Source organism: Macrobrachium rosenbergii, chromosome 24 (genome assembly GCF_040412425.1).
Source record: "Macrobrachium rosenbergii isolate ZJJX-2024 chromosome 24, ASM4041242v1, whole genome shotgun sequence".
Taxonomy (NCBI): domain Eukaryota; kingdom Metazoa; phylum Arthropoda; class Malacostraca; order Decapoda; family Palaemonidae; genus Macrobrachium; species Macrobrachium rosenbergii.
The window spans coordinates 26,822,174-26,848,994 of NC_089764.1; the positions used below are offsets into that span (position 1 = coordinate 26,822,174).

The 26,821-nt window shown below is 37.5% G+C and overlaps 1 protein-coding gene across 1 annotated transcript in view; it reads left to right on the forward strand.

Moving 5' to 3' along the window:
• LOC136851942 (Ig-like and fibronectin type-III domain-containing protein 2) overlaps positions 1-19,935 on the forward strand; it is a 485,632-nt gene extending 465,697 nt beyond the window's left edge. Inside the window, 8 exon segments of the mRNA XM_067126307.1 lie at positions 5-186; positions 6,091-6,204; positions 6,588-6,762; positions 7,374-7,520; positions 8,349-8,460; positions 9,223-9,422; positions 11,950-12,131; positions 15,964-19,935. Of these exon segments, the coding sequence (XP_066982408.1) occupies positions 5-186; positions 6,091-6,204; positions 6,588-6,762; positions 7,374-7,520; positions 8,349-8,460; positions 9,223-9,422; positions 11,950-12,131; positions 15,964-16,206 (1,355 nt within the window). The 3' untranslated portion in view covers positions 16,207-19,935.
• The last annotated feature ends 6,886 nt before the right edge of the window (positions 19,936-26,821 follow it).

Here is a 26,821-nt window from a genome sequence, read left to right on the forward strand (position 1 = left end):
ACAGGTCGTCCAATCATCGCCTCGGATCCCGTGGTACGAGTGACTCAAGACGACTCGGTGACCATCGAGTGCAAAGTGGACGCCTGGCCCGAGCCATCGTTGGTTTGGTGGAGGGACCCTGACGGCAGAGTTCCTGTCATTCACGGGGGCAATTACGTCATTCACCATCCTTCGGAGATCATGTCGGTGAGTAGAAATACTTCACTTCTCATTCTTCTCACAGATCGTGTCATGATTTTTCTGTTGCGTGAAAACGTTTAGCTGAAAATATAGTCGGTAGTGTATGATCATGGTGGAAGACCTTGTCTTACTGATTGTATCCTGATTTTTCTGTTACGTGAAAACGGTTCGCTGAAAATATAATCGGTAGTGTCTGATCATTGTGGAAGACCTTGTCTCACTGATTGTATCCTGATTTTTCTGTTACGTTAAAACGTTTAGCTGAAAGTACAATCGGTAGTGTCTGATCATTGTGGAGAACTTGTCTTACTGATTGTATCGTAAAGGCCCAATCGTCTGTACTGAAGACCTTGTAATGATTGTGTCCTGAAATTTTCTGTTACGTTAGAACATTTAACTAAAAATACAATCGGTAGTGTCTGATCATTGTGGAAGACCTTGTCTTGTTGATTGTATCCTAATTTTTCTGTTACGCTAAAACGTTTAGCTAAAAATACAATCGGTAGTGTCTGATCATTGTGGAAGAACTTGTCTTACTGATTGTGTCCTAATTTTTCTGTTACGTTAAAACGTTTATCTGAAAATACAATGGATAGTGTCTGATCATTGTGGAAGAACTTGTCTTACTGATTGTGTCCTAATTTTTCTGTTATGTTAAAATGTTTAGCAAGAATACAGTCGATAGCGTTGGAACACTGTGGGAGAACTTGAAGTTAGAGAAACTCTGTCATTGAAAAGACTGCAGGCCGAAAATTATTGGAGATGAATGATAACTTCAGAATGTAGAGCAGTTAAAAAAAAAAAAGTGCCGTAGGGAAAAAAAAAAAAAACTAGAAGCAAGAACAGACTATCAGGGGTCGATTGGAGGCCCTCCAAGAATAAATAAGGATAAGGATATGTTGAGGATAAAGGCTATCGATTACTTTGTGGTTTATTCCCACTTTTACCGCTCCTTCTTCTTCTTCTTCTTCTTCTTCTTCTTATTTTGATAGGGCGGAGTATGGGGTTAGTAGGTTTGAAAAGGTTTTAAAGAATGAATGAATGAACTTTAAAGGGCTATTGGAAATGAGTGAATCTATGAAATTTTGTATTTATGGCCCGGTGCTTGGGCCGGTGAGGACCATTCAACGCCCAATGTTATTAAGGTTTAAAACAGTGTAAAAGACATTAAGGTATAATAGGTGTGTATGTGTGCGTGTGTGTGTGTCAGTTTAATACTGCCATACAGGTATCCACGCCTTTAAACAGTAGCAAGAGTAATGATAGCATAGCCAGCTCTTCTTTCAGTTACCAAATTGAAAAACCACTCACTTGACATCACACTTCTGTTTACGAATTTGTTACTTCAGATAGTGGTCAGTAGTTTGAGCGGCACTGTTTACTTTGTCAGCAGCGCCATCTACTTCATGTTGTTGTAAACGTTATGTTAAGTGGGGCGACTCTGAAGGATTATAAGTTAAGTTTTGAGATTTCGCACCATAAAGTTAAATTTAATTCTTTGATTGTCAAGCTTTGATGATTTATGCTTGAATATCCATTGTATGTTTATAATTGACTAGTTTGATGACGTTCTTGAACCCAGTTTTATTACTAAATGTACTAACTGGACGAATTAGAAGTCAACAACTTTCGTGAATAATGGAAGACACGAGGAAACAGTAAACGATGGAGAGAAACTTCAGACAAGAAAAACGTCAATAATATGTGCTTAATAGTTTGACAAAGCAGAGACGAGATACGTGCCAATATAATGCTATCAAGTGCCTTTGTAAGTCTGGTGGAAATAGACTGTGTTATTCAGCATCACAAAAATGAACGAAGTTTTGTCCAAGGCAGAAAAAAGATCGTGTGACATGATTGCTTTCAATAACGGGAAAGGAAAGTTCTTTCGTCTATCAGATTGGTTCATATTTTTTTCATTTCATTTAGAACGAATGTTGTAAGTAAAAGTGAAACAGTGAAATAACCTAATCACATCAAGGAAGATGGAATGAAGAATTTGGATGAATATGAAAAATGAATAGGGTGTTTTATACTGAAAACAAGGAGAAATGTATGTGAAAGGTTTTGAAAGCAAAGACAATAAGAGAATGTGTTTTAGTTCAAGAACTTAATATCAAAGGAAGACAAACGGGTAAGAAAGTGAGGGAATATGAAAAGTGAGTGTCATCCTCAAGAGAAATAAATGGATGTAAGTTTCAGGGCGATACAAAATCACATGGTTCTCGGACCTTTTGACAGGGAAAGTTAGTTGAAAAACAGATACCTGGGAAAAAATAGTGAGAAATTAAGTTACTGTAGAATTACCAACCAATATTATTTTGTCTGTGGTTTCACCTCAGAAGACGACCATATGTTAGGGAGATAACTCTAGTGTTTTCATGACAATGGCGACATTTCCTATGATGTTTAAAAGCATATTGACTGATGTATAAATAGATAGATATTTTCGGTGAAACATTCACGTGCCAGTGACTTTTATACGAGTTTTAATTGCATGTAGTTTGCTGTTTGAAAGTTGTCAAAGATGATGGGGGATTAGCCATGTTTAAGTGGGTAAGAAGCTCCACTTGGAAGAATAGAGTTGACGAACTTCTTCCTTTACCCAAAACCATTTTGTCTGAATAGACGACATCCCTATGTTCTAAATTTAATGACCTGCTAATTCATCTGGAAAAAGCACACTGTTAACCTTAGGAGTGAATATGAAAATCGGTAAGTATACTGTATTCCATTCCATTTGAGTTGATGTATATTTCATTGAGTTAATATACGTAAGGCTTGCATGTTTTGTCTGAATAGACGACATCCCTATGTGCTAAATTTAATGAGCTGCTAATTCATCTGGAAAACACACTGTTGACCTGAGGAGTGAATTAAAATCGGTAAATGGTACTCCATTCCCTTTGAGTTGATGTATATTTCCATTGAGTTAATATACGTAAGGCTTGCATGTTTTGTGCTAAAAGTGTGGCAGTGGTACTTACCTGGATACCCCCTTACTGGGGGAAGGGGAAGTTACTTCCCCCCTTCCCTCCCCCACAGACCACCACCTCTAACCCCTACATCCCAAAAGGGTGCTTGTAGTACCTACGGAGATATATCCTAACCTATCTTATTTAAGGACACCGAGTCCTACCTGACCATGGGATGGGGCAAGGATCTCAGTCTCCGACCTTCCAGGTCCCACTGACCTACCTTGCAATTACAACTTAACTGATTTATTTTTAATGGAGTGCAGTTCTGTAAATGTTCATATCAGTATGAGTAAAGGAGGCCTTACACATCCGAGAAATTGCACTTGCAGTAATTGAAAAGTTCAACATATTTGTACTTTCTCGAAGTGTTTGTGCACTTAATTTGGACCAATAAGACCGAAACTTTAATGTCCGGTGAATGTTTGTGGGCGTCAAAGGTATTTCAAGTAATATATGTATTGGCGAATCCAAACCAACATTCCTTTAATCATTCAGTGAGAAAACGTCTGTTTCTTTTACACTTGAAATAAACATCCACTGTTGTTCTGGAGACATCTACAGAGGGAAATTTGGCAGGAGGAGGAGGAGGAGTCTGATGAAATCCGGGAACTTCAGGGTTTGAACTTTTTTAAAGTTTTAATATGCTGGAAAAGTTGCCTAACTGTTTGGCCTGAGAGAGTAGATAGATTTCACAAGTGGCATTTTCCAACACATGCGCTGTATGCGCCGAGAGCTGGACAACGATGCCAGCCAGGTTCAAGGAAATTGAAGACGTCGACTTTCAACTCGGGGAAAAAGGTTGAATGAACGTTCATCGGTAAATATTGCTGTTGCCCAGTTTCAGTGTTCTGTAAAAGAAAGCTATTGTTCCGGCTTTGTCTGTCCGTCCGCACTTATTCCGTCCGCCCTCAGATCTTAAAAACTACTGAGGCTAGAGGGCTGCAAATTGGTATGTTGATCATCCACCGTCCTGTCATCAAACATACCAAATTGCAGCCCTCCAGGCTCACTAGTTTTTTTTTTATTTAAGGTTAAAGTTAGCCATGATCGTGCGTCTGGCAACGATATAGGACAGGCCACCACCAGGCCGTGGTTAAAGTTTCATGGGCCACGGCTCATACAGAATTATACCGAGACCACCAAAAGATAGTTCTGTTTTCGGTGGCTTTGATTATACGCTGTACAGAAAACTCGATTGCACCAAAGAAACTTCTGCGTACTTTTTACTTATTTATATATGTGCCCAGATGACCATAAAATTGTAACCCTGTTTGACGGGCTGCTCTAGGAGCAAGAGCCCGTGCAAGCACACGGCAGGCTTAATCTAAAACAGCAAAGTAATTATAAGCTCATTTATTTCCAGTGACCTTAGGAGGCAGTGAAATGTATTTATTATTTCAGACAGGTCTAAATGTAACATTGTGTCCATTTCTAAAATTGTTTTAAATTTTATTTGCATAAATAATGTCTTAATGTTATGTCTTATGCTGAGGTCTGCTACCTAGTACCCTTTAGACATTAATGGGACTTAATCTTAATGCATTGTGACTGTATATATCTTGACACGTTATAATATTGTAATTTTATATATCGTGTCTATTTTAATATCATGTATGTTTTGGGATTCTCTTTTATGCACTCTTCGTTGGTTATATAATACGGGACGATTTTGGTTACATAAATTTACAATGCAAATGTTATCTGCCAGTTTAGGCAGTGTCATAGTTATGCTTTGTAATGGGTCAAGCATTCTTGCCCTGACGTTCAATATATTTTATATAACTTCACTTTCTATTGTTGATGTAATAGCGAATACATTCTGTATAAAAAATTCGAGTTGAGATCGCCACTTTTACATTATCCAATTTAAAATATATTCTGCGTAGTGGTGGTGGTGATGATGTTGATAATGATGAATATTATTGTTTACATATAACATAAGACATTGTTCTGATAATGATTTGACAGTAAATCGAGATGAAACGATAATAAATACTGTACATTTTAGGGGAGTGTTTCTCTAAAGCTATTATCTTAAAAAATTGTTAATTTCTGAAGAGTTTTGCAGTGCCAGTTTTAACATGTTCTCTACTAGTTATATCAATGTGCCTCTAGGGGTGACCTCGCTTGATCTTGAGTTTCCAACGAACTCAGATTTCCAAATGAATGTTATCTGAAAGGCTTCTTATGTCTTTGAACTGTTAACTTCTTTTAAGCTGCTGCCCAAACCCTGTCATTTATTTGATATTGTAGAGAGCGCTAAACAACTCTGGCTTTCTGTTCAACTCACAATCCTGAGTAAACGCAGTTTGTACTCTAGTACATTTTCTTTGTGCCAAGGTCTGTGATTTCTTTTATCTGTTTGTTCCATGTCCTAAGGGAAGGAGATTATTAAAGCCACGTCTACATTGTTGGTTGGGGAGGGGGGGGTGCTTGGGAAAGTACACAAGTTGGTTTCTAGATCTTTTATTTTCAAGGGGAATTAATACACTTACTTCTTCATTCAGATCTCAAATCTGTGCTATTAACCTTAAGCCTTCAAACCTTATGAAATCTTTGTGATTTGTATCCGAAGTCAATATTTTATTTGAAGTTTGTAATTCTGCTTTATTGCGCTGTTGACTTTCTGGTTCTCTTAATATTTAAGGTTTGGATTTTTCCTGAAACATAAGTATATAATTTCCTGAACTTGCCAACTTATAGTCAAGAAGAATAATGAGTGGAGTGTCGGAACTTTGAAGAGTTCTGCCAAAGTTGCCTTACCTGCGAGGTTTTTCTGAAGAATCTTTTTCAGGGTCAGTTCAGGTGGCTTGATGTAGCTGAATGTTGGTCATTCTGTCTTACTCCTTGTAGACCGTTGTGCCTCTGCACTTCAGACATCCGAGTTCTCGTTCCTCCTAGTCAAACATCTCGTTTTTTCTCTCTACTACAGGGCAGGGGAATCTACAGCATGAAGCTGTCCATTAAGACTGTTGGTGAGAACGAGACTGGCCTGTACTACTGCTTCGCCAGAAATGCCTTTGGAACATTTACACGCGTCACAAAGGTAAGTTATCCGGAGGGTAACGGAAGAGGAAACAAAGATTGTTCACTTCAGAGCAGTCGCTTCTTCTCTTTTTTTCATTTAATCCCCGTATTGCACTTAGGGATAATTGTTACTTGTTATCTGTGATTACAGCGCTTTGATTTTCTTGCGTTATGTCCAGCCTGTTTGACTGGATGTGTACAATTTTCGTATTTTATTAAGTTTGATATTTTATTTTTAAAGGGGCTATGTTATATATAAATTATATATGTATATAAAATAACAAGTTTTACTTCAGTTACCCCACATTAGCCCCGTTCCCCTCACATTTTCTGTTGCTCCATATTCCGGTTGCCGTTTGTAACTTTCAACTTATATTTGAGGATTCCTTCACTACATTTCAGGTGACACTGAAAACTCCCATCAAGCTCGAGATGGATGTAACAGATTGCTGCAGAGTGAACAATGTTTCCGACGCATGCGCGGACGCCTGCGCTTTCGATGAACTGAACTTCGAGCGTGTCATGAACAGAGAGGAATGCATTCCTGAGTTCAGCAAGTTAATGAAGTGCGCTGCAGGTAAGGTCTACAAATGACGATAATTACAAGTGCTGAATTTGTGCATGTAAACTGACAACGCACACATAACCAGGTTTTGTACACTTTAATTTACGCTTCATTACTTCCTGTGGTGTAGTAACAGTGGTGTTAAAGGTTGCTGACTTATGCTGTTGTTTTGATGTAGTGCTATTTATACGAATTTGCTGGTTAAAATTTACCACCACCCAGTCGAGTATTCAGTGGTTTTGATTGAGATTCATTACTCTTCTTCCTGTGGTCATTTTGCCAGAGAGTTGAGTTCCGCAGAAAGAGAGTAACAAAGGTTTGTTGATAACTGTAGTAGTAAGAGCCCATTTCACATGATTTAAAAGAACAGGTTGAAACAGTGTATTGTAATTCATCCTTCAGTGAAATGTGTTGCAGTCTATGATACTTCTCACCGAATATGAACTCAAATGGAAAGAATATAGCAAGAAAAAATGGGTGAATTGTTGGGTCAACTGCGCCTTATTAGACAAGTCTTTCAGAATTGTTGATTAATCTGGTGATACAATTATTTCATTTATAAGAACAAATAAACCGATGTTTTCCTACTGAGAAGTCACAAACTTTATTTCTCACCATTCTAGATGGCTCAGATCACAGAAGTTGTTGCAGTCAGAAAGGTGTGCCTGTACACTGCCTAGACTGGTGTCGAGGGGAGCCTGTTCCACGGCAGAACCTGTGTGTGCTCCAGTGGGCTCCGCCAATATTTGCCTGTTTCAACGAAGGGAAAGGTAAGAAGGATTATATGTAACCTTGAATAATCATTTCTTAATATGTGAGGTTGTATTCCCTTGATTAATTTGTGAGACATGGCGTCTTCTTCCCTCGAAACATTTTATTGAAGCTGAATCTAGGCTAATAGTCTTGTAGCACCATTCTCTCAGGCTGATATATTTGAAATATTCACTATCGTGAGAATTTTACTGTAGTACCAGGTATTTATATTTTTTTCAAATTGGGTGAGGTAAGTTTGATAATGGAACGTCTTTGTGTATTAATTTTTATTGAGTGCATTACTTGGTTTCTAGTAGTGATTCATTTTGATAAAGCTGTTCATTTAATTTTGAGAAAAGAAATAAAAGAAAAAATAATGAAAGGACGGTTTCTCAGGGCATGTTGCCCAGCTAATTTTGTGTCAACTTGAACACTTTTAGTGACAGTTGTTGTAAACCACATTTTTGTGATTTGATTCTAACATTTTAGAAGGGTTTTGTTCCCAGAGCGTGGAATGGAAATATTTAGGTTTTAAATAGACTTGTGCACTGCAAAAGGTCTTATTCACTGGATGATCTGCAGGGATGAATTAACATGTTTAGATATCAGATACAGAATTAATGCTAACACAGTGTATATGATTTACATCTTTGTAATTCTCATTACATGCAGTATTAGATGGTGAGGAACATACCAACAGTATTTAATATATAATTGTCATGGAGTAATTTTCTGCATTTTTATGATGAAGGTTTTAAGTGAAGATGAAAATGAAAAAAATGAATGTGCAGCTGAAACATACTTCCATTACAGATTTACTTATAAGTAAATTTCCTATTTGTCAGGTATGTTACCTGGACCTCCACAGAACTTGAGCATCATAAGCGATAGCTCCTCATCTGCCCATGTAGCATGGAAGCCACCTGCAAAGAATCCTCAAGCTGTTGAATTGTACAGGTAAGTTGATCTTTGACATCTCAAGTGGTAAGAATAGTTTCAGAAACTAACTGAAGTGTTAGTGAACGTCATTCATCTTAAATTTTATAGCAGCTTACTCTTAAGATCATTTGCGATAAGATTTAGTTTTCTTCCCCTAACCACATTTGGATATTCTAAAAAAACCTTTGGGGTTTTATACAGAAATTATAGACCACTTTCAACAAAAGGGGTAACTTGTGGTAAAAAGAGCTATTTCATTGTAGTGTTTTAAACCTTCTGTCATTGTATACTATGCTCATATATCAAGACAAGACAAATTGTGCCAAAATTCTTCCTAATGGAAGTGGTTTTTGCGATCCTTCTTTTCTGATACAGTAGGCTGTACATGGTCTTTTAATGTATTAACAGTACCAGCAATAAAAAAAAATAGATACCCTTGAATATCACTTTTCAATCAATTCCCGTCCTCACCAGTTTTGAAGCTCAGCACAGATCTGCGTTTGGAGAGCTGACTGTTCTTTCAGGAATAATTCTGAAAGGACTATCACTCTTTTCAATCAATTCCCGTCCTCACCAGTTTTGAAGCTCAGCACAGATCTGAGTTTGGAGAGCTGACTGTTCTTTCAGGAATAATTCTGAAAGGACTTTCACCTTGCACTGTCTTCAGTAAGAAAAAATCCATCTTATAATTGGACTTTTACCTTGCACAGCCTTCAGTAAAATAAATCCATCTCACAATTGGCTTTTACGTTTGTTATTTACAATGCCTGTGCTTCGCAGAGTGTTTTGGCGGCCATTTGGCAACCGCACTGCAATGAAGAACGATACCTCGGAGACCTCAATGACCATTAAGGGTCTCCAGGAGGGAATGACCTACGAGATAGCAGTGAAGGCTGGTAACTCTCAGGGCACTTCTGTTCTCACGCCTACAGTCAACTTCACCCACAGTTCTAATTATGTGACGTCTTCCAATTTGCAAGGTAAGGACTCATTGTCTGTGTAACTTTTTGTTTTCTTCTTCTTCTTCTTCTTCTTCTTCTTCTTCTTCTTCTTCTTCTTCTTCTTCTTCTTCGAGAAATGGATTTTGGGCAGAATACGACTTTAGATTCTTATTTCAGTCATTTGTATGCAGATGTTCTCTTGTGAATGTCTTCTTTACTCTCATCAGTGTTCATCTTACAGTTCACTGGCGATGAGGAGCTATTCATTACCATGACTGTTAAGTAATCCAGTAGACTTTGATATGTGTTAAGAGTTGTTTGTGAGTGCCTTTGCAGCTAATGGAACTGTGCTTCTAATTATTTAGTTTTATAATACTGTAGTTGCCTTCCATAATTTTCACGTATGTATTAATGTTTTCTGTGTATGGTTTTTGTGCTCTTAAAATGCATTGGCAAATTTAAGAGTAGTTTTTTACTGGTATTGCTCAACATATGACATTTAATTTTGTGGAGTTAGTTTTTGTGTATATCTTATTTTCCTTTTGTGTATATCATTTTAATTTCCTCAGAAGAGGCTTAGCTACTAGCTAGTAAGTGATACTCGTGAACATTGAGCTAGACATTTAGCTTGTTTTTTTTTTGTGGCTTTGAAAAGGACACACATCCACATGAGAGAATAATGGTTCTTGAGGTAATGTGTATTTAAAGTTAAAATAAATTTTGATAACCATCTGATGTTGATCAGTTATTGATAATCTGATGTTTGCCAACATTATTCCTCTCATCAAAATGTTATTAATAAACTGAATTCAAAATACCTTTAGTTTTAAATGAAGCAAATGAAAATGAAGGTACAGTATTCATGAGCCTATACACAAATACTCAATTTACATGCACAATGACACAAGCAAATAATTTTTACAAATTGTGAAGGGCAAAGTGCTTTTTCCAAGCGTTTTTTTTTTAAATAAAAAAAATATTATGATTATCTCTTTGCCCTGACTTATAAAACATGACTAACTGGATCACCTTGTCTTACTATTTTGTCATCATCATCATCATCATCATTGTTATCATTATTTTCCAGGTATATTTTTAGGGGGCCCTTTATCGTATCTCATTATCCCATTATCTGTCCAAGCAATATTGACCTGAAATCTCAGAGATTGAGACATATGAACATTGCAATTTTTTAAGATTTTTTCCATGTGAAATTTTAAAATAAACATTATTGATTAGGGTTTTGATGATATTTACAATAACTTATAATGTAAGATTAAACTGAAACTGATTCATCATTCAGACTATACGGAGGATTGGTGCACGTCGCAGCAAAGTACAGTAGTTTATCATGGTTTGACAACAGGGCCATCCTTGTGTAGATAAAGGCACATATGAAAGTCATCATGTGGCAAATTCAGCTAAAATGAGGTGGTAGCAACTGACAGCAGAGATCCTTGAAGAATTCCTAGGTGAAATGATAATGTAGTGGCACTCCACACATTTTACTTGCAGTGATTTTTATTCAGACCATAGCTTCGAGGAACTGAAACAATACGTAACCATCAGTTTTATAGAGGGGAATAAGTGCCCACCTAAGGCAAGACATGGAAGAAGGAAGGCTAGCTTGGAGAAAGGGATTCTTTTGGGAATAGGTCCACTTCAAGCCAAGATAATGCTGGTTACAATGTAACAGCCTGGATACAAAAGGAAGAATGCAAGAGAAGTGGTCCTCTTTCACTGTAATGGTAGATTTGGTCCCAGACAGAGAAAAGAGCCAGGGTATTTAGCAATTAAACCAGACTGGCTTTGTTTCTGGTTTGAATGGTAAATACTCTTAGGCTCTTTTCTCTGTCTGCACCTCACGTGGTGTACTGAAGGTAACACTAAAGGTTATTTGTGGCATCCTTCAGCCTTTAGGTTCTACCTTTGTTCTCGCTTCCTTTCTTCCATCTTGCTTTCCAACCACTTCAACCCTCTTTTCACTGTCTGAAGCACTGAATGGGTGAAAGTGTCCTGTTGCGTGGATTACAGCCAGATTTTCTTAAGACAGATCAAGGCAAAGGTACATGGTCACAATAAGCAAGTCGGTGCTGATCTGATATGGTGAACTGAACATGTTCAGATGATTGCTCCTTTATGAAGATATACGGAGTTCATGGGCATGAATTTTGGTTCGATACAAGTATTTGGTTAAAAGAGAGTTGGTCTTGAAGGAGTTTATAGGAGGGTCATGCAAGGAGCTTGTCAGAAATGAGTTTGTCGCAACTGTGTGTAAGCCAGTTAAAGAGGTATAGTGTAAAATGTGGCTACCAAGTCAGCTGCAATGAAGATTTCACATTATGAATCATAGTAGTTTATGCACACAATTGTTCAACAATAACCTAGTTTGTTTTAGCATTTACTCTCTTCTGTCTTACTTTTCCCTATTACTAATAAGAGGTTGTATTGAAAGAATAGAGATATTATTTCACTCTCATTAGGCCTATAACAGTGGTATCTTATTAATGACATTCAAGTTTTGACACAGAATTCATTATTTAACCAAATTTTTTTACCCTTCCAGGAAGCTCTGGTGTAGGCGTAGCAATTGGCGGAGTTGTCGTTGTGTTGTTGACTACTACAGTGGTCGTGGCAGTGTTCTTTGCTCGTAAGAAACACTTATTTGGAGGAAAAGGATCCGCTAATGGAGGAATATCCTTCGAGAACCCATCTTATATTAGGGAACAAAATGGAGATACTGTTCAGGTAATGTAGAAAACTTTTCATGGAAAGCAAGATAGGGGTCCTGTTAGTGCATACTATAGAAATTTACTTGGACAGGAAGCATGGGGATATAAAACTTTTTAGTATGTGATCATTCATGTCTGAAATTAAATATTTTGTGCATTTTAATAACTTGAAAACAAATGGATGTTTACCTAAAGAGAAAAAATGTTTTCAGAGTTGTTCAGTTTTATGAAACTTTTAATGTTTAGGCAAATTATGACATTCCTTAATGCTGATCAGTTTTTCCAGTTCTCATTAGAATTGATTTTTGTCATTGGCCTGTATTTTGAGAAAAATGTTTCCTGTTTCTCCATGTTTCGCTATGATCATGTAAATTCCATTTCAAGATACAACCTCTGTTCCATACCACAAATTACAAACCTAGATTTTACTTAAGCTAGTTACTCTGAGGAAAAACTGTATCTTTTAAGATATAGTTATGTTATTTGAAGACCATATTCTCAGTGAAGAAATGTGCCATAGATCTAAAGCAAGAGAAACTGTCAGCCCGGAATTGTTAATTATGGATGCATACAAAATACTTGAAGGAAACTACAAAGATGCAGTTCTGCCCACAGTTTACATGTCCTTATATGTATAGTTTAAAAAATATTTTCTGGCTTATGGGCAGCAGCTAACCATCATCATCACCAGGACGTGGTACCCCATAAACATAATAAACACAAATTAGGTTGCAATTTTAGTAGATATGCAAACCTGCAATCTTGTATAATACAAGAGCATTCGCTAAAAATGGTCATCAAGGCTGGTTAAAAAGACAGTTGAGTAATGACAGGTAGGTGAGTGGAGGGTTTACTGCTCATTCACACTGTCTGCAGAATGGAGACACTCAGTTTTTCCTGCAGCAGTCGGGATAAAGCAGGGTTTATTTGATATGATACTGTATTATGATAAAAACTTCGGGTTTGTACCTAGGGAAAAGCAGATTATTTAAAAATTTATTTCTTCCAACATAAATATATGCCATTGTTTTTTATCTAGGACACTTAAGACTCTAGGGGAGGTTTGTTAGGTTCCATATCAGCATTTGCTGTCTTGTGCATGAGGAGGGAAAGGATGACTCATGTAACCTTCTATGCAGCATGGCATATCAGTTGTAGAGGCTGATGGGCATTAGGTTAGGGATAGACTCTTACAAAGAACTTGTGTAATGGGAACCCTTTCATTGCAGCCTATGCCAACCATTGTATTTTAAGCTAGGTTCTATTCTGTCCAAAAGGAGCCTGAGAAGATAGGTGTCACCATAGATCCTAGAAGTAAGGGTCCAAAAAGTTTGGGCCAAATCCATGTAGAAAAGTTCCCTTAATCCATCAGCCATGCACATTCCAGACAGGAGGAATGTTGTGGTAGACCAGCTTAGTTGCAAGTGACAGAATAATCTCTACACTATTGCTTGTTGTAAGGCTTTTTGAGTTTTATGGAGCACAGTAATCGATCTGCTCATTAAGAAGCAAAGGTCTGCCAGACACCAGCCTTCAGTATGTGCATGCTTGAGTAGTTCATTAGAATGAAAAGGATCCCAACTCCCATTTGCCAGCATTAGTACAAAAGAACATAAGCTAAGGCTAGCAGGAAAAGTCTTAAACAGTAAGGCTCAAATGGTGGCTGAGTGAGACACTGGAGAAAGGCTCAAATGGTGGCTGAGTGAGGCACTGGAGAGTGAGAGTCACATCCCACCTTGAGGGATTAAGTTGACAAGTTAGGCAGAATTGCTAAAAGCTCCTGTTGAGCATGGACAACTCTGGCTCAAGCCTGGGCAGTGGCTTTTCACCAGTCTCTGAAAGGAGCTGGTCTTCACTAAGGTGAGCAAGGAAGTCTGCAATCTACTGAAGAGCATTTACAACTGGATATACTGTGCAACACCAGCAGATGGCCCACATACCCGGGTGTACAGCTACTAAGACCCACTGGACAGTACAGGACATCTGCACTCCCCAGTGCTTGGCCTTTGGTGTAAACTCTATATTCAGTTCAGTTCAGTTCTGTGCAAAAAGCATCTTCCATACAGGGTACAACCAAATCATGGGTTGGCTCTTCCTCAGCATATGGGGCTATCAAAGAAGAGTAGCCCTTGGGGTTATCTCTCTCAGTGCCTTGCTGAGAAGAGCCAGCAGGTCAGGATTGTTGGCTTTTAGCTGATGAGGAGCCATCAGGATCATGGTGAGTCCTGGGGAGGTCAGTACATCAATAATGTAGGGACAGTTCTGTTACTTGCAACTGAGCTGGTCTATCACAGCATTCTTCCTGTCTGTAATGTACCTTGCTGACTGATTATTGGCACTGTGACTTGCCCACTCATACATACACCTGCCTTGCCAGCAGGTAAATGGGAGAGAGACTATCCATACCATGCCCAACGACATATGATACTACACAATTGTTGCTTGTCAGAATAATGGATTGGGTCATAGCTCGTTCTTGAAATGCTTGCAAGACTAGCAACACTGTATGCATTTCCAGAATATTGACATACAGGTGAAGGTTGTCTAGTGTCCACACATCCAAAACAACTAGGTCCCACCCCTCCTCCAACACATTTGAAAACAGCAGCATCTCCTGAGGAGGGGAGTTTAAAAGAACTCTTGTCGTCCCATCACCAGGCCATATCATCACTCTCCTCCTACCTGAATGGCAGAGCTTGAGGGGTAGGTTGCTGGAGGCTGACTAATATTGCTGCAAGCACCAAGGCCTCGCCAAGGCAGAAAGTGACCAAGAACAACCTCTCCAAGCCACACTGGGTGTTTCTTTTGAGATGTGTTTTAGGGTGAGACCCTCACTGCTGCTATCGTACCTGGTACCATACAGCCATGTGCTGGTAATTTTTAAGCCATTTGAGCAGAAGATGCAATTTCTTCCAGCTTACCACAATCTATAGATGGTGGCATTATGTGAGGAAGTGATTTCAGTCTCTGCAGCCACCTGGATCAGTCTAGCCCGCCACTGTCAGCTTCTTTTTCCTATTCAATCATCCCATGGTTATGGTGGTAAAAGACTGGTAGGAAGAGAATGAACTGCTGTACATGGCAGATGCTACATGCAAAGAGGATCCATACTGCATACCTGACCCCTGCAAAAAGAACAGTATTATTGTTGAGCAACAGATAGGGTAACACTTAAAGTAATCATACACCTCGCACTCTGGATGCCCATTCTAATGTTTGATCACAATCTTACCACCATCACCAGAATAAACATCCCTCTTAAATTTATGTAGGAAAAATACAGAAAACTAGCTAACAAGTGGGCAACAGAAACACTAATAAAGATTTTGAAAGAAAGAATCCACATCGAAATTAAAAGTTGCCTCAATACGCCAGAGACTTTTGTACTCAAACAGTGGGCAAAGAAACCACAAGGGTAGGAGAGAGGGTGATACCTTCCACTCATTTGCTGGCACTTAACTGCCTTGTTAACAAGTTTCAGTGACTCCCCAGTGGGAGGAAGAACCTTCCCCCACTATATAGCACTCTTCTCACTCTTTATACCTGGTTAAGCTTCAAAGAAATATGTTTGTATTTGTGAAACTTTTATATGTTGGAAATATAAAACAAGATATGTAAGATTTCTGATCATACTAAAAATGTTCTTGATCATACAAAGTACAGTAAGGTATGTTAGAGATTTTAAGAGCTTAAAAAAAGTTAAGTATATCTTAGTTTAACCAGACCACTGAGCTGATTAACAGCTCTCCTAGGGCTGGCCCGAAGGATTAGATTTATTTTTGCGTGGCTAAGAACCAATTGGATTATATAATTTATATTTTACTAAAGTTGAGTCATATTCTTTACAGATCGCAGAGACTCCAAACGGCAGCCTTAATGGAAACATAACGTCTGGAATGAACGGCAGAGTGAATGGCAGCATCTCCGACGGCATGCACGGCATCATTGGAGGCAGTGACATAGGAGAAAATGGAATCTCGCCCATGAACATAAACAACGGCATGTGGAACCTGCAAACGGCGTCCAATACAACACCTGGATTCCAAGACGACCTCCCGAGTAACGGAGGATATAAACGATTCAGTAGCTAGTGATTGTTTGGTATGCTACGGTCAGTGTCTTTTCCCAGTGACAGCAACCTTGTCTGCGGTGTGATGAGGCTGGACTCTTTCATATGTACATTCTTTTCTGAAAAAAATATATATACGAATATATTGTTTTTTGTGAATGTAATTCACGGTGATATTTGACTTACTCTTTCATAGTGGTATTCTAATTCCTGCAAGAAGTTGGCTATGATTGTAAAGAGGGGGAGAAAATTATACTCATAAAAAGGAAAAAAATAAGGTAACCTCTATTGCATTTGCTGATCAAAGACGAAAAAAAACATGCCTGTTGTGAATAACGGGCAAAATAGAAAAAAAAGCACTTTCTTAACTGGCTTATTTCTGTATCTCTTGGTCATAACCATTGTTGTCAACTCTCGTCACACTCACGTCGACTCTAAATGACATTCAAACAATGGCACCCTACAGTGTCAGTCTCTGATGATGTCTTTAGAATTCTAACAGTGTGGAGCTGTAAGTCACTTTCAGGAGTTATCTCTGGACACTAAAAGCAGTGTGGTTTTTATGGCATTACTAGAATTATATACAGATACTCTTTGTGGTGGTGTAACTGAGTAAACAACTGCTAGCAAACGCAAAAAAAGTATGATCCAGTGGCCCAGTAAAGAGGTAAAAAAAAAAAAAGCACGTGTACATTTTAGCATAATACAGTATTCTTGTCAGAAACACTATTTTGCATTATTGTAGAGGAATGTCTCTATAACTTCTGAGGGTTTTATACAATGTGGGATTTAAAAAAAAAAAAAGCATGTGATTTTTTGTTTTGTTTTTGCTTCTTGTCAGTGCCTTTGTGAAGACATTGACCAAACGGGTGGTCCTCGTATTTGATATCTGAGAATCCTGCGCAGAATGCCGCAATGATGTTGAAGTGTACCATGTCGGAGCCTGCTGAGCTCTGACTAATAGTGAGCTACGGTAATGACAGCATGACAACGAAATTGCAATGTCTTTATGTTACCTAAAATGTGGGACTTTGGGGTTTTAGACGGTTTTTTAGGAATAACGGAGCTGTCAGTCCCCATGACAATTTTTTCTGATAGTAGAAGAGAGCTCTTAACATTGTCTAAATTTCTTGCACTCCCAACAGCACTGTGAGTACCTTTTATGAATATCCAGAGTTGTAAATCATTCTTAACAGGCTCTCATAACGTTTGTTGAGACGTAACTTTATACTCGCATAAAGCGTTTGACCTTGAGGGAAGCTGCCAGTCCTGCTCAGTCAGTAAATCACTAGTATTCCCTGATGGAGACCACATCAAACATTTGTGGGTACCTTCAGAACTGACATCTCTTGGCTAAAAGTAACCTGATTTGGGAAACGAATATTCATAGCTTGTGTGCTATTATATTTTCAGCTCCTTAGCTTGTAAAGATTGAATTCAAACCTCATATATTGAAAAAAATTAAATTGTAGGAAAAAATGACGAGTGTATTTATAAATTCTCATTAGAAAATTATGATTCTTGCTATCTACCCCACTTTAGTAATGGAAACTGATACACGTTAGCAGCAGATAGAAGCGGGATTGTAATTCTCAAACGCAGAGTTCTTGTCTATCAAATGAGAGCACCACTTTGTAATCTGCCGGAGAAGACTTGTAAATTTATGCCAGTGTACAGGAGTAAATATATAGATTTATGTACATTTACATGAATTGAGTGTGTCTATAGTAGGAGAAATCTTTATCAACTGTCTTGTGTGGGAGAGCAGTAGAAATGAAATTTCTATTTCTATTTTTCTATAATGTATGACTTGTTCAAAATTTTTTATATTTATTGATGTACATATATCGGAAACGAGAAAGAAAGCCCCTTGGTCAATGATTCACTGGAAAGTGGGCTTTGTAAACAGATTTTAGGAGTAAGTTTTTGCTATGCAACCAAGCCCATTTACCTTTCGACATCATATTTCTCTACTCCAGATTGACATCGGAATGTGATTCCCATGAGTTTCATTTTTCATCGTTTTATTCAAAATTCAACGATCTCAAAGTCTTAGGTGCCTTATATTAAGGTTCAGTCTTTATATCTCGAAACGAAATCTTGTTCAGCTGAGTAAGAAAGTCTGCTTCCTTCAAAGAACGTACAAGTATCTTCATAAAAACATGCTCAGTGGTTTTACTGATACCTAATCTCCAAGTGTTTAGGCTTCGTACAATACATCTGATTTAGTTTCAACAATGGCGGACGGTTGAACAGGATTTATGTTTCTTCGTTTCGACTTTAGATCTTTTCAGTGTCAATTTTGCTGTTTTCTTGTGAAGCGCAGGAACCATTTCTTGCAGGAGATGGGCAGACATCATGTTTCGTTTCAAAAGAAGCTAAGTGCAACATACGGGACGACAGAGGCAGGAGGAATATATGTATATGAGCTGTTGTAGTATTTTATTAATGCGTCACTGATGAAACTCAACAAAATCGATGTTGCTGTTACACTATATATGTATATCAATTTTGTTACATTACCATGGTAGTGTAAACGTGATTTAGTTTAAAGATTACAAGAAACAAGCCAGAAAAAAAATGTCTGTTCCTCAAGTTAAAAAGGTATTGAAATACTTAACATGGAAGTGTTGAAATCACAAGACATAGAACTAGTTTCTGTTAGTTTTTACTAGAACTTTAAATTTTTTTAAACGTAGAATCGACCAAATAGAAATGTAAAGAAACACTGAAGACCATTGCTATAAGCTTTAAGACGGTAATAAAGTCTTTACAAGTGCTAAGTTGATAAAGCCTTCACATGTGTTAAAATTTTGTGAAGTTGGATACTTATTCATTTGGCTATGTTAAACCAGGTTTAACATAGCAGCGGGTCATCTTGAAATCATCCCTTATGTAGTCTTGTAGTTCCAAAGTCCCTTTTTAGGAAATATGAGTGATATATTATCTATGGTCTCCTGTGACGTAGTTCCTCCAAATCTGGGATCACTTTGAAGGTGCTATAAACTTATTCCCACCTCTGTCCCTGTAAGAGATTAATGCGTAGCTCTGTACATAGAATCAACCAATATCTATCTCTTCACTCAAAACGTAAAAGTGACAGTCAGTTGTCAGAAAAAAAAAAGCAGTAAACACTGCTGCTTCGTTTAAAGTAACTATCACAGTTTGATGACTGCGGCAGGCGTGTTTGTATCAAGAAAATAACGTAATGTCTAAAACCCATCTAAATTTGGTAAAATTTCAAGTTTGTTTTTCTTTGTTGTTAACCTGTAAACTTATCAGTAAGAAGAATCTCTTCATGCAGAAGAATCAGCGAAGGATTTTTTTTTTTAAATATAAATTTATAGTGTGCATTTAGTCATTTTCACGTTAATTAGGAATGAATCGCCTTTCTCTTGAGCCTCTGATGTCTCGTCCACTGCAGTGGAAATGTAAACGAAAGCTTCCGAAAAAACAGCAAAACAAGAACTAGGAATGTGCTTTCTTTCAACGGGAAAGCTCAGTCAATACCTATTTTATAGGTCGAAAACACATAGGGCTGCATATCTTTGTAACAAGATGTGACATTTAGTGACAAATGAGGGCTATTTTTACTGGATTCAACTGATGGTCTGTAAAATTTCGAATGACTTTCTGCTGTTTGCTTACTTTCAACGTTGTATATTTTATAAACAGCTCAGAAATATATGTAAAAGTATGCTGTGTAGCCATACCACCAACACTATTAAAAGAAAAATAAGAAAACACGAAAGGGCTCTTTCATTGCCTGTCAACCTGCCCCTGATTGATTTCTTAATAGAAGAAGAAGCAAAATTTTGGAACCGAAAAACTACGGAGACTGTTAGTGTTAATTAACGGAATCTGACAGAGTTTGTGGATCCATTCGAGTAATATTCGAATTTTATCGTAATCATGATTTCTTCCGTCCCTTTTCTACTGGGCGGCGTTGTTTTCGTAGACTAAGTTTCACTGAGGCGAGATATTTTTTAAAAATAATTTTCGAAGCTAAATTCAAGAAGTCACTGTCGCAAAAGGCTGTATTCCGGAAGACATGGCAGACTGCACGTTGATAGATGCAATGGGTTGATCGACCATTGCCAAGTGAAATGCATTTTGCAAATATGTGAGAATCACTACAAGATGGATACCCTCGTTTCGTAATCCTCCTAAACCATTAATCTGTTAACTTCTCCAGTGCTCAGTCGTCACATTCACTCTCGCTGCTTTTATGATTTGTCAGTTCCAAGAGCTTAATAGTGACAATAGAGTTACTCTAGCAAGGGTACAAAAAATTCAGTGCCAATCTGTTTCCCCAACAACCCACACACTGGACAACGGCTGCCCTCTTTCTGTCTCACAAACGTCAACAACAATGGCTGTTCCATGATACTCTAAGTTATCAAAGTTGTTGACCGACATTCCATGAACAAAAAACAGACTGCTCATTGATTAAGATTTGTTGCGCCAGGTGGTTACAGGTTTTCGTGCGTTAGAAGCAGGAAACTGTTCACAAACGGAACCAGGAGAAATCGTAAAGCTGCATCATCATGGACCCTCACCGACCTCACGAGAAAGACAGTGAAACTTAAGTAAACTCTTTAAGTGAAAAGTGAGAGCTAACTTGAAACTTGGCGCACCGATGTCTTTGCAAAAACAAACGGGATGAAACATTTGTTCCCATGAGATCAGAATGCAATGGCTGAATACAGATGCATGGAATCGCTTGCATGTCGAAAATTCACACAAGACGTAACGCCAGAGTTCTGAGAAGCACCAGCAAAATGTCAGTCAAGAAAATGGGACTGTAAAAGTGTGAGATTGAGTCCTTTAGGATATGACAAAGAAGACGCCTAATAAGCAAGTAAGTATGGTATTGTGGTTTCCCTTTGGTTTATGGGTCCCTAGTTCAGGTTGAGTGGGGATCAGGGGAGGGGGGCGGTTTCCAGGTCAAGGGTACCCCTGTCTGATAGGCACTGTGGGGTAGTTTAGGTTAGGGGTGATGACGTTAAATACATTGTATTTTTTTATTTGAATACAGGCTCACAATACTGATTTTTTTTTTTTGGGGGGAGGACTTCGTTCTTAAGTCTCCTTGACATGCTTAATACGGAAAACATGTGTTCATGTAAGTGGGGCTCTTGATCATAAATATATATATTTTTTGCCTTGATGCATTGTGAGTAAATATGGATAGCGTATTCTGAACGTCTTTTGTTATTTCCATTTGGAAATGTGGTAAGTGGACCCTGCTGAACCCAGAAGGGTTCCTCTGTTCTAAGGTTCACTAATCAAGTGGGAGTTTTGGGATTCTGGCCTTGCTTGAAAATATAAGCTTCAGTTCTTTGTCATGGCTCTTATGGTGGTGAAGTCTAACTCTTGTTCCCCCAAATTATCTCAGCTGTATTGCAAATTTCCAAGTGAAATTTTTTTTACTGAATATTTAATACATGTATGAGATACAGGACCCCCTTATATCCTACAATTATGGAGGACCTTAGTGGAAAACTAGGGTTTATGAGTGAGTAAAAGCTCAAAACAAGTGAACTACCATATGCATTCTAACATCTCCATGATACTTGTGCAATATTTGATTCTGCTTAAGGTAAGGGATGTACGTTTTCAAAGTGACAGCCACACTAGGTGAGGACTTGGTGACTTAGGTTAGTTAGGTAGGTAAGGGCCAATTGTCCCAAGTTAGGTTAGCTTAGCTTTAGGTCACAACCCCATTGTTTATTTCAACGTAAAGTACCGCCCATCCCAGCTCAGGTTGGCACCCTAGGTTAGGTTAGAATACATCATTGTAATTCACTCATTTCGTATTCCCCCACCTTAAAACCATTGTTTCCCATTGTGGTTCCCATGATTGTAGGATATAAAGGAGGCCAGTATCTCTAAAACACGGGAAAGTCGTATTTTCACTTCCGGAATACGATCATGGTTTGAAGTAGAAATTTATCGAATGAACACTAGCATTTCTCTCTAAGTCAGGTTAAGGTGGGATCAAGCCCAGCCCCCATCAGGTAAGCCATAGTGCCTTAAGAAAGCTTAGGTTAGATACGTTCCTGTATTTCAGCAGTTTAATTAGTAAATGACACAGTACTTTAATTGCGCAGCAATATGTAATTTGATATAGAGAATGGTTGAATGATACATATCCTGATTTTTATAGGTTATAAGAGGGGGAAGCGAAGAGTAAGTTACCTATTTACCGGTAAAGTACAAAGACTTGCGTCATCTTTCAAATCCATTGTTGTTATTCTAATGGCGTTCCGTTACTTTTTAGACATTGATGTCATTTTTAAGATATTAGTCAAGTACCATATTTTTGCCGTTTTTGTTGTCACCCTACCAAAAGCAAACTTGTCCAAATGTTTCATGAAAAAAATGATCAGGAAAACGACATTTTCCTTTCGTACTCTGTTGAAAATGAACAAGTTGCACATTCCAATAAAACTCGTTTATTACAGAATGATAAAGACATGAATAATTATTATTAGTCGATCGCAGCTCTTTCGGACCATTTTTTTTATATATTGACCTACACTTCCATTGCTATCGATCTGAAAAATTCGGTTCGGATTCCACAATAAGCTGTAAGTCCCGTTGCTAGGTAACCAGTTGGTTCTTAGCCACGTAAAATAAATCTAATCCTTCGGGCCAGCCCTAGGAGATCTGTTAACCAGCTCAGTGGTCTAGTTAAACTACGATATACTTAACCTTTTCTGAAAAATTCTGATCTGTGACTCGATCTTTTCATAAAAGGACCACGTCACTTCCGTGAAAAATTCATGGAACATAGTCATTTTACGCCGAGACCATTTTAATATATTATTGATTACGTAAGGTTTCCATGTCATATTTTCCTCAGTTATGATCACGAAGCTTCATCTGGAAGAAATCGTGAAAATCAGTACCCGATTTTTCACTGAAAATAATAAGAAGCATATCTGACCTTTGAACAATAGTCGCAGAATAAACTGCGTTCACTTGGTATAACCGAAATCCCATCAGCAAAACAAACGTGTTTGTTTATTCACTTGTCCTTTGGGAAGTAGAAGTGAGGCAAGGTAGCCTTAATTCTCTGACTGAAAGAAAAGTCAGAATATTGGATCATATGTTCATTGGTCCATCCTCATAACTCTTCTTGAATAAAGATTTTTTTCCGTTCGCCACTGATTCCTTACCACCTAGAATTTATACTATTTGAACGATAACTCTAGAAGTACTTAAGTATCTGCAGTCGATAAAATGAATAAAGATTTTTTTCCGTTCGCCAATTCCTTACCACCTAGAATTTATCTGAACATAACTCGATAAAATGAGAAAAAAAGTTTCATGATTTACTATTTAAAGCGGTAAATGTTGCGTAAATGTATTGCACGAAGGCATAAACGATTCACGTTAATATACAGTAAATGCTACTTATTAAATGCATACACATTTACTTCGCTAAAAGTTAATAAACGCACTCACACACGCAATATATATAATACAATATATATAATATATATACACACACATATATATATATATATATATATATATATATATATATATATATATATATATATATATATATATATATATATATATATATATATGTGTGTGTGTGTGTGTGTGTACAAAGATAATTTACTATATTACTAATACTTCTGTAATCAAAGATAGGCATATTCACCCGTCAAAAATTACAGAGGAGTGCAGACAACTACTGAAAATCATTCGGATACCAACAATAGGACAAAAATTACATAACTATTACATGACTTAATTGCACACGCTCGGTGTGATCAGTTACCAGTAATTATCCACATCACGCTATAATTGCCAATATCTCTTGGTAATTTAAATCAGATGCGTGTTGGACATTTCATGCACTCAGTTCCAAAACCCACCCACCCACCCACACCCACAATTCTCATTCGAACTGAGTAGGAATTTTCATATGAATGAAAGTGACGTCATTTTCAATTAAAATGTTATGCCCTTTGCGCATGCGTATCACACAGTGGCATGAGCCTTTAAGTCGTACGACGTTAATGACGTTATTAGGAATCAGATTCAAGAACCGAAGATCTGGGGTCGGGTTAAGAAACGTACGAAAAGTTTTATATAGATATATATATATATATATATATATATATATATATATATATATATATATATATATATATATATATATATATATATATATATATTATAAGTTTCGAACATTAAATCAGTTACTACAATGATAATATATAAGTCATCATTTAAAATCAGAAAGATTTAGTTGATTAACGAAGTCATATCTTATATAAAATATTTCATTGATATGATTTACAACGAATAAACAAAATCAGTTATTAACAATGATAATACTTAAGTCATCATTTAAATGCATAAATTTATTTTTCTTAAATATCAGAAATTTATGAAAATAATTCGGTAGCAAGAATAAACAAACAATTTCTAAATTTTATTTTCAAATAAGAAATTGAGAGCTAAAGAATGAAAACTAGACATCTAACTGGAAAACCGTGTGAAGAGTTTACACGGTTTTCCAGTTAGACGTCCAGTTTTCACATAGCTGCTTATGTAAATATAAGTTCATTCTTGCTACCTGGTTCTCAAGTTCTATATAGAAAATAACTTTATACATTTATGATTATATATATATATATATATATATATATATATATATATATATATATATATATATATATATATATATATATATATATATATATATATATATATATGTGTGTGTGTGTGTGTGTGTGTGTAAAAAGCGTTTCCTGATATCCCTGTGTACGTACATTCAACATCACACATCTTTTTTTTTACCGCTACACGTAATATTAATTGCCTATCTACTTTTTACTAAAGAAACTCGGAAACATTTCTAACTATTAATCTTTCTGACTACCTCGTCGGTCGGTTATTCAACCCAATACAGGATTAATGTCTACCCCTACAGATATGAAAGAGAAATATTACTAACTTTCAGGTGTAATATCAATAATTCATTCATGTCCGAAATAATATAGGGAAGGAGAACCTCGACGAAGTAATCTCCCACCCCCGGAGAGGTTAATCTTAATTGAGAAAGAATTTCTATTATAATTTTTTAGTTCGCTCTCAAATTCTGTTTCCGGAGCTCCTCGCATGATTCAACAGAGAACTTAGTACCGGAGTCTCTCTCTCTCTCTCTCTCTCTCTCTCTCTCTCTCTCTCTCTCTCTCTCTCTCTCTCTCTCTCCATATGTATGCATACCTCTCTCATTTTCCTTTACCAAGATCAAATTATACCTTAAACACGTTCACCACCCCTCGACTCTCTCTCCGTCCATAAATACCGTCATATATCCTATTACACGCAATGGTAAACCTCAGTTCAAAATCTCGACTCTTTTTGGAATATCTTCGTTACTCAACCAAATTCCCTCCTACCACCCCTAACCCCCAACCGGGCTTGGGGTCCTAAAGGGATACATGACTGAACAGGGATCTCGGAAACAAGGAAAACGAGGTAAAGCAAAGTTTTTCAACCGATACTTCGACCCTGAATGTTGTGAGAGACCTAAGGCAACAGCCAAAGTGTATGATTTGCGTTATTCTTTTACGAATCTCTACGTGTATTTAGACCTACCGGATTACTGCAAGTAGGTATTTTATGCTAGGTTATGTCATTCACGTTACATTAAACTAATAACGTAAATATATTATCTCTCTCTCTCTCTCTCTCTCTCTCTCTCTCTCTCTCTCTCTCTCTCTCTCTCTCTCTCTTATCCACTCCCATTCCTTTATTACGAAAATTTTGTTCTCACACCAGTATTCACACTTTATCTCTACTGTTTATCCAGCAAATACATTAATTCCGCTCATTTCAATAATTAGATGAAAAAATCTACGAGAGTAAATATTCTCCCGCGGACGGAAAAACGGAATCTCTAAAGCAAATAGCACACGCGGGGAAACCGCGTGAATCTCTCTCTCTCTCTCTCTCTCTCTCTCTCTCTCTCTCTCTCTCTCTCTCTCTCTCTCTCTCCAGTGCTCAAAGAGCCGTGATATCACACAGACCTATTTCACATATTCGTACCAATAGAGCAAGTCGCCTTATTCACAAGTGTAGCCAAGAAAATAAAAGTACAACTATACCACCTCACGGGCGCGAGATGATATAGGAATCCGAGACAGTAATTACCGGGGTAATTACGTTACGTTGTTATTAGGGACTGGGATAGAAATAAGGAGATGAGGAGAAGCAAGGAAGGTTAGTTATCACGAAGGCTTCAGAGGTTTGGGAGAGGCAGTGGGTCCTGGGGAGAGGTCACGGTTTGGGAGGGTCTGGGTATTATGACGAAGATTGATGATGAGGACAAGAGAGGTCTTGACTGTGATGTGATTGTGATTGATGACTTGAATACGACAGGGTGGTAATGAAAATCGTTTGACGACTGTTGACTCGTAGATGTTAAGCTTAATTGAAACCGGGATGAAACCAAAGCAACTGATAAATACTCCAGTTGTTAACTATTCAGAAGAAAATGCTGAACTTGAATTTTTTTTTTTTTTTTTGTAAATTCGCATTTGCAGGCATGGGGACAAGATACAATAAGTCATATCTGCATGTATGCATAAATTTACAAACTTGTT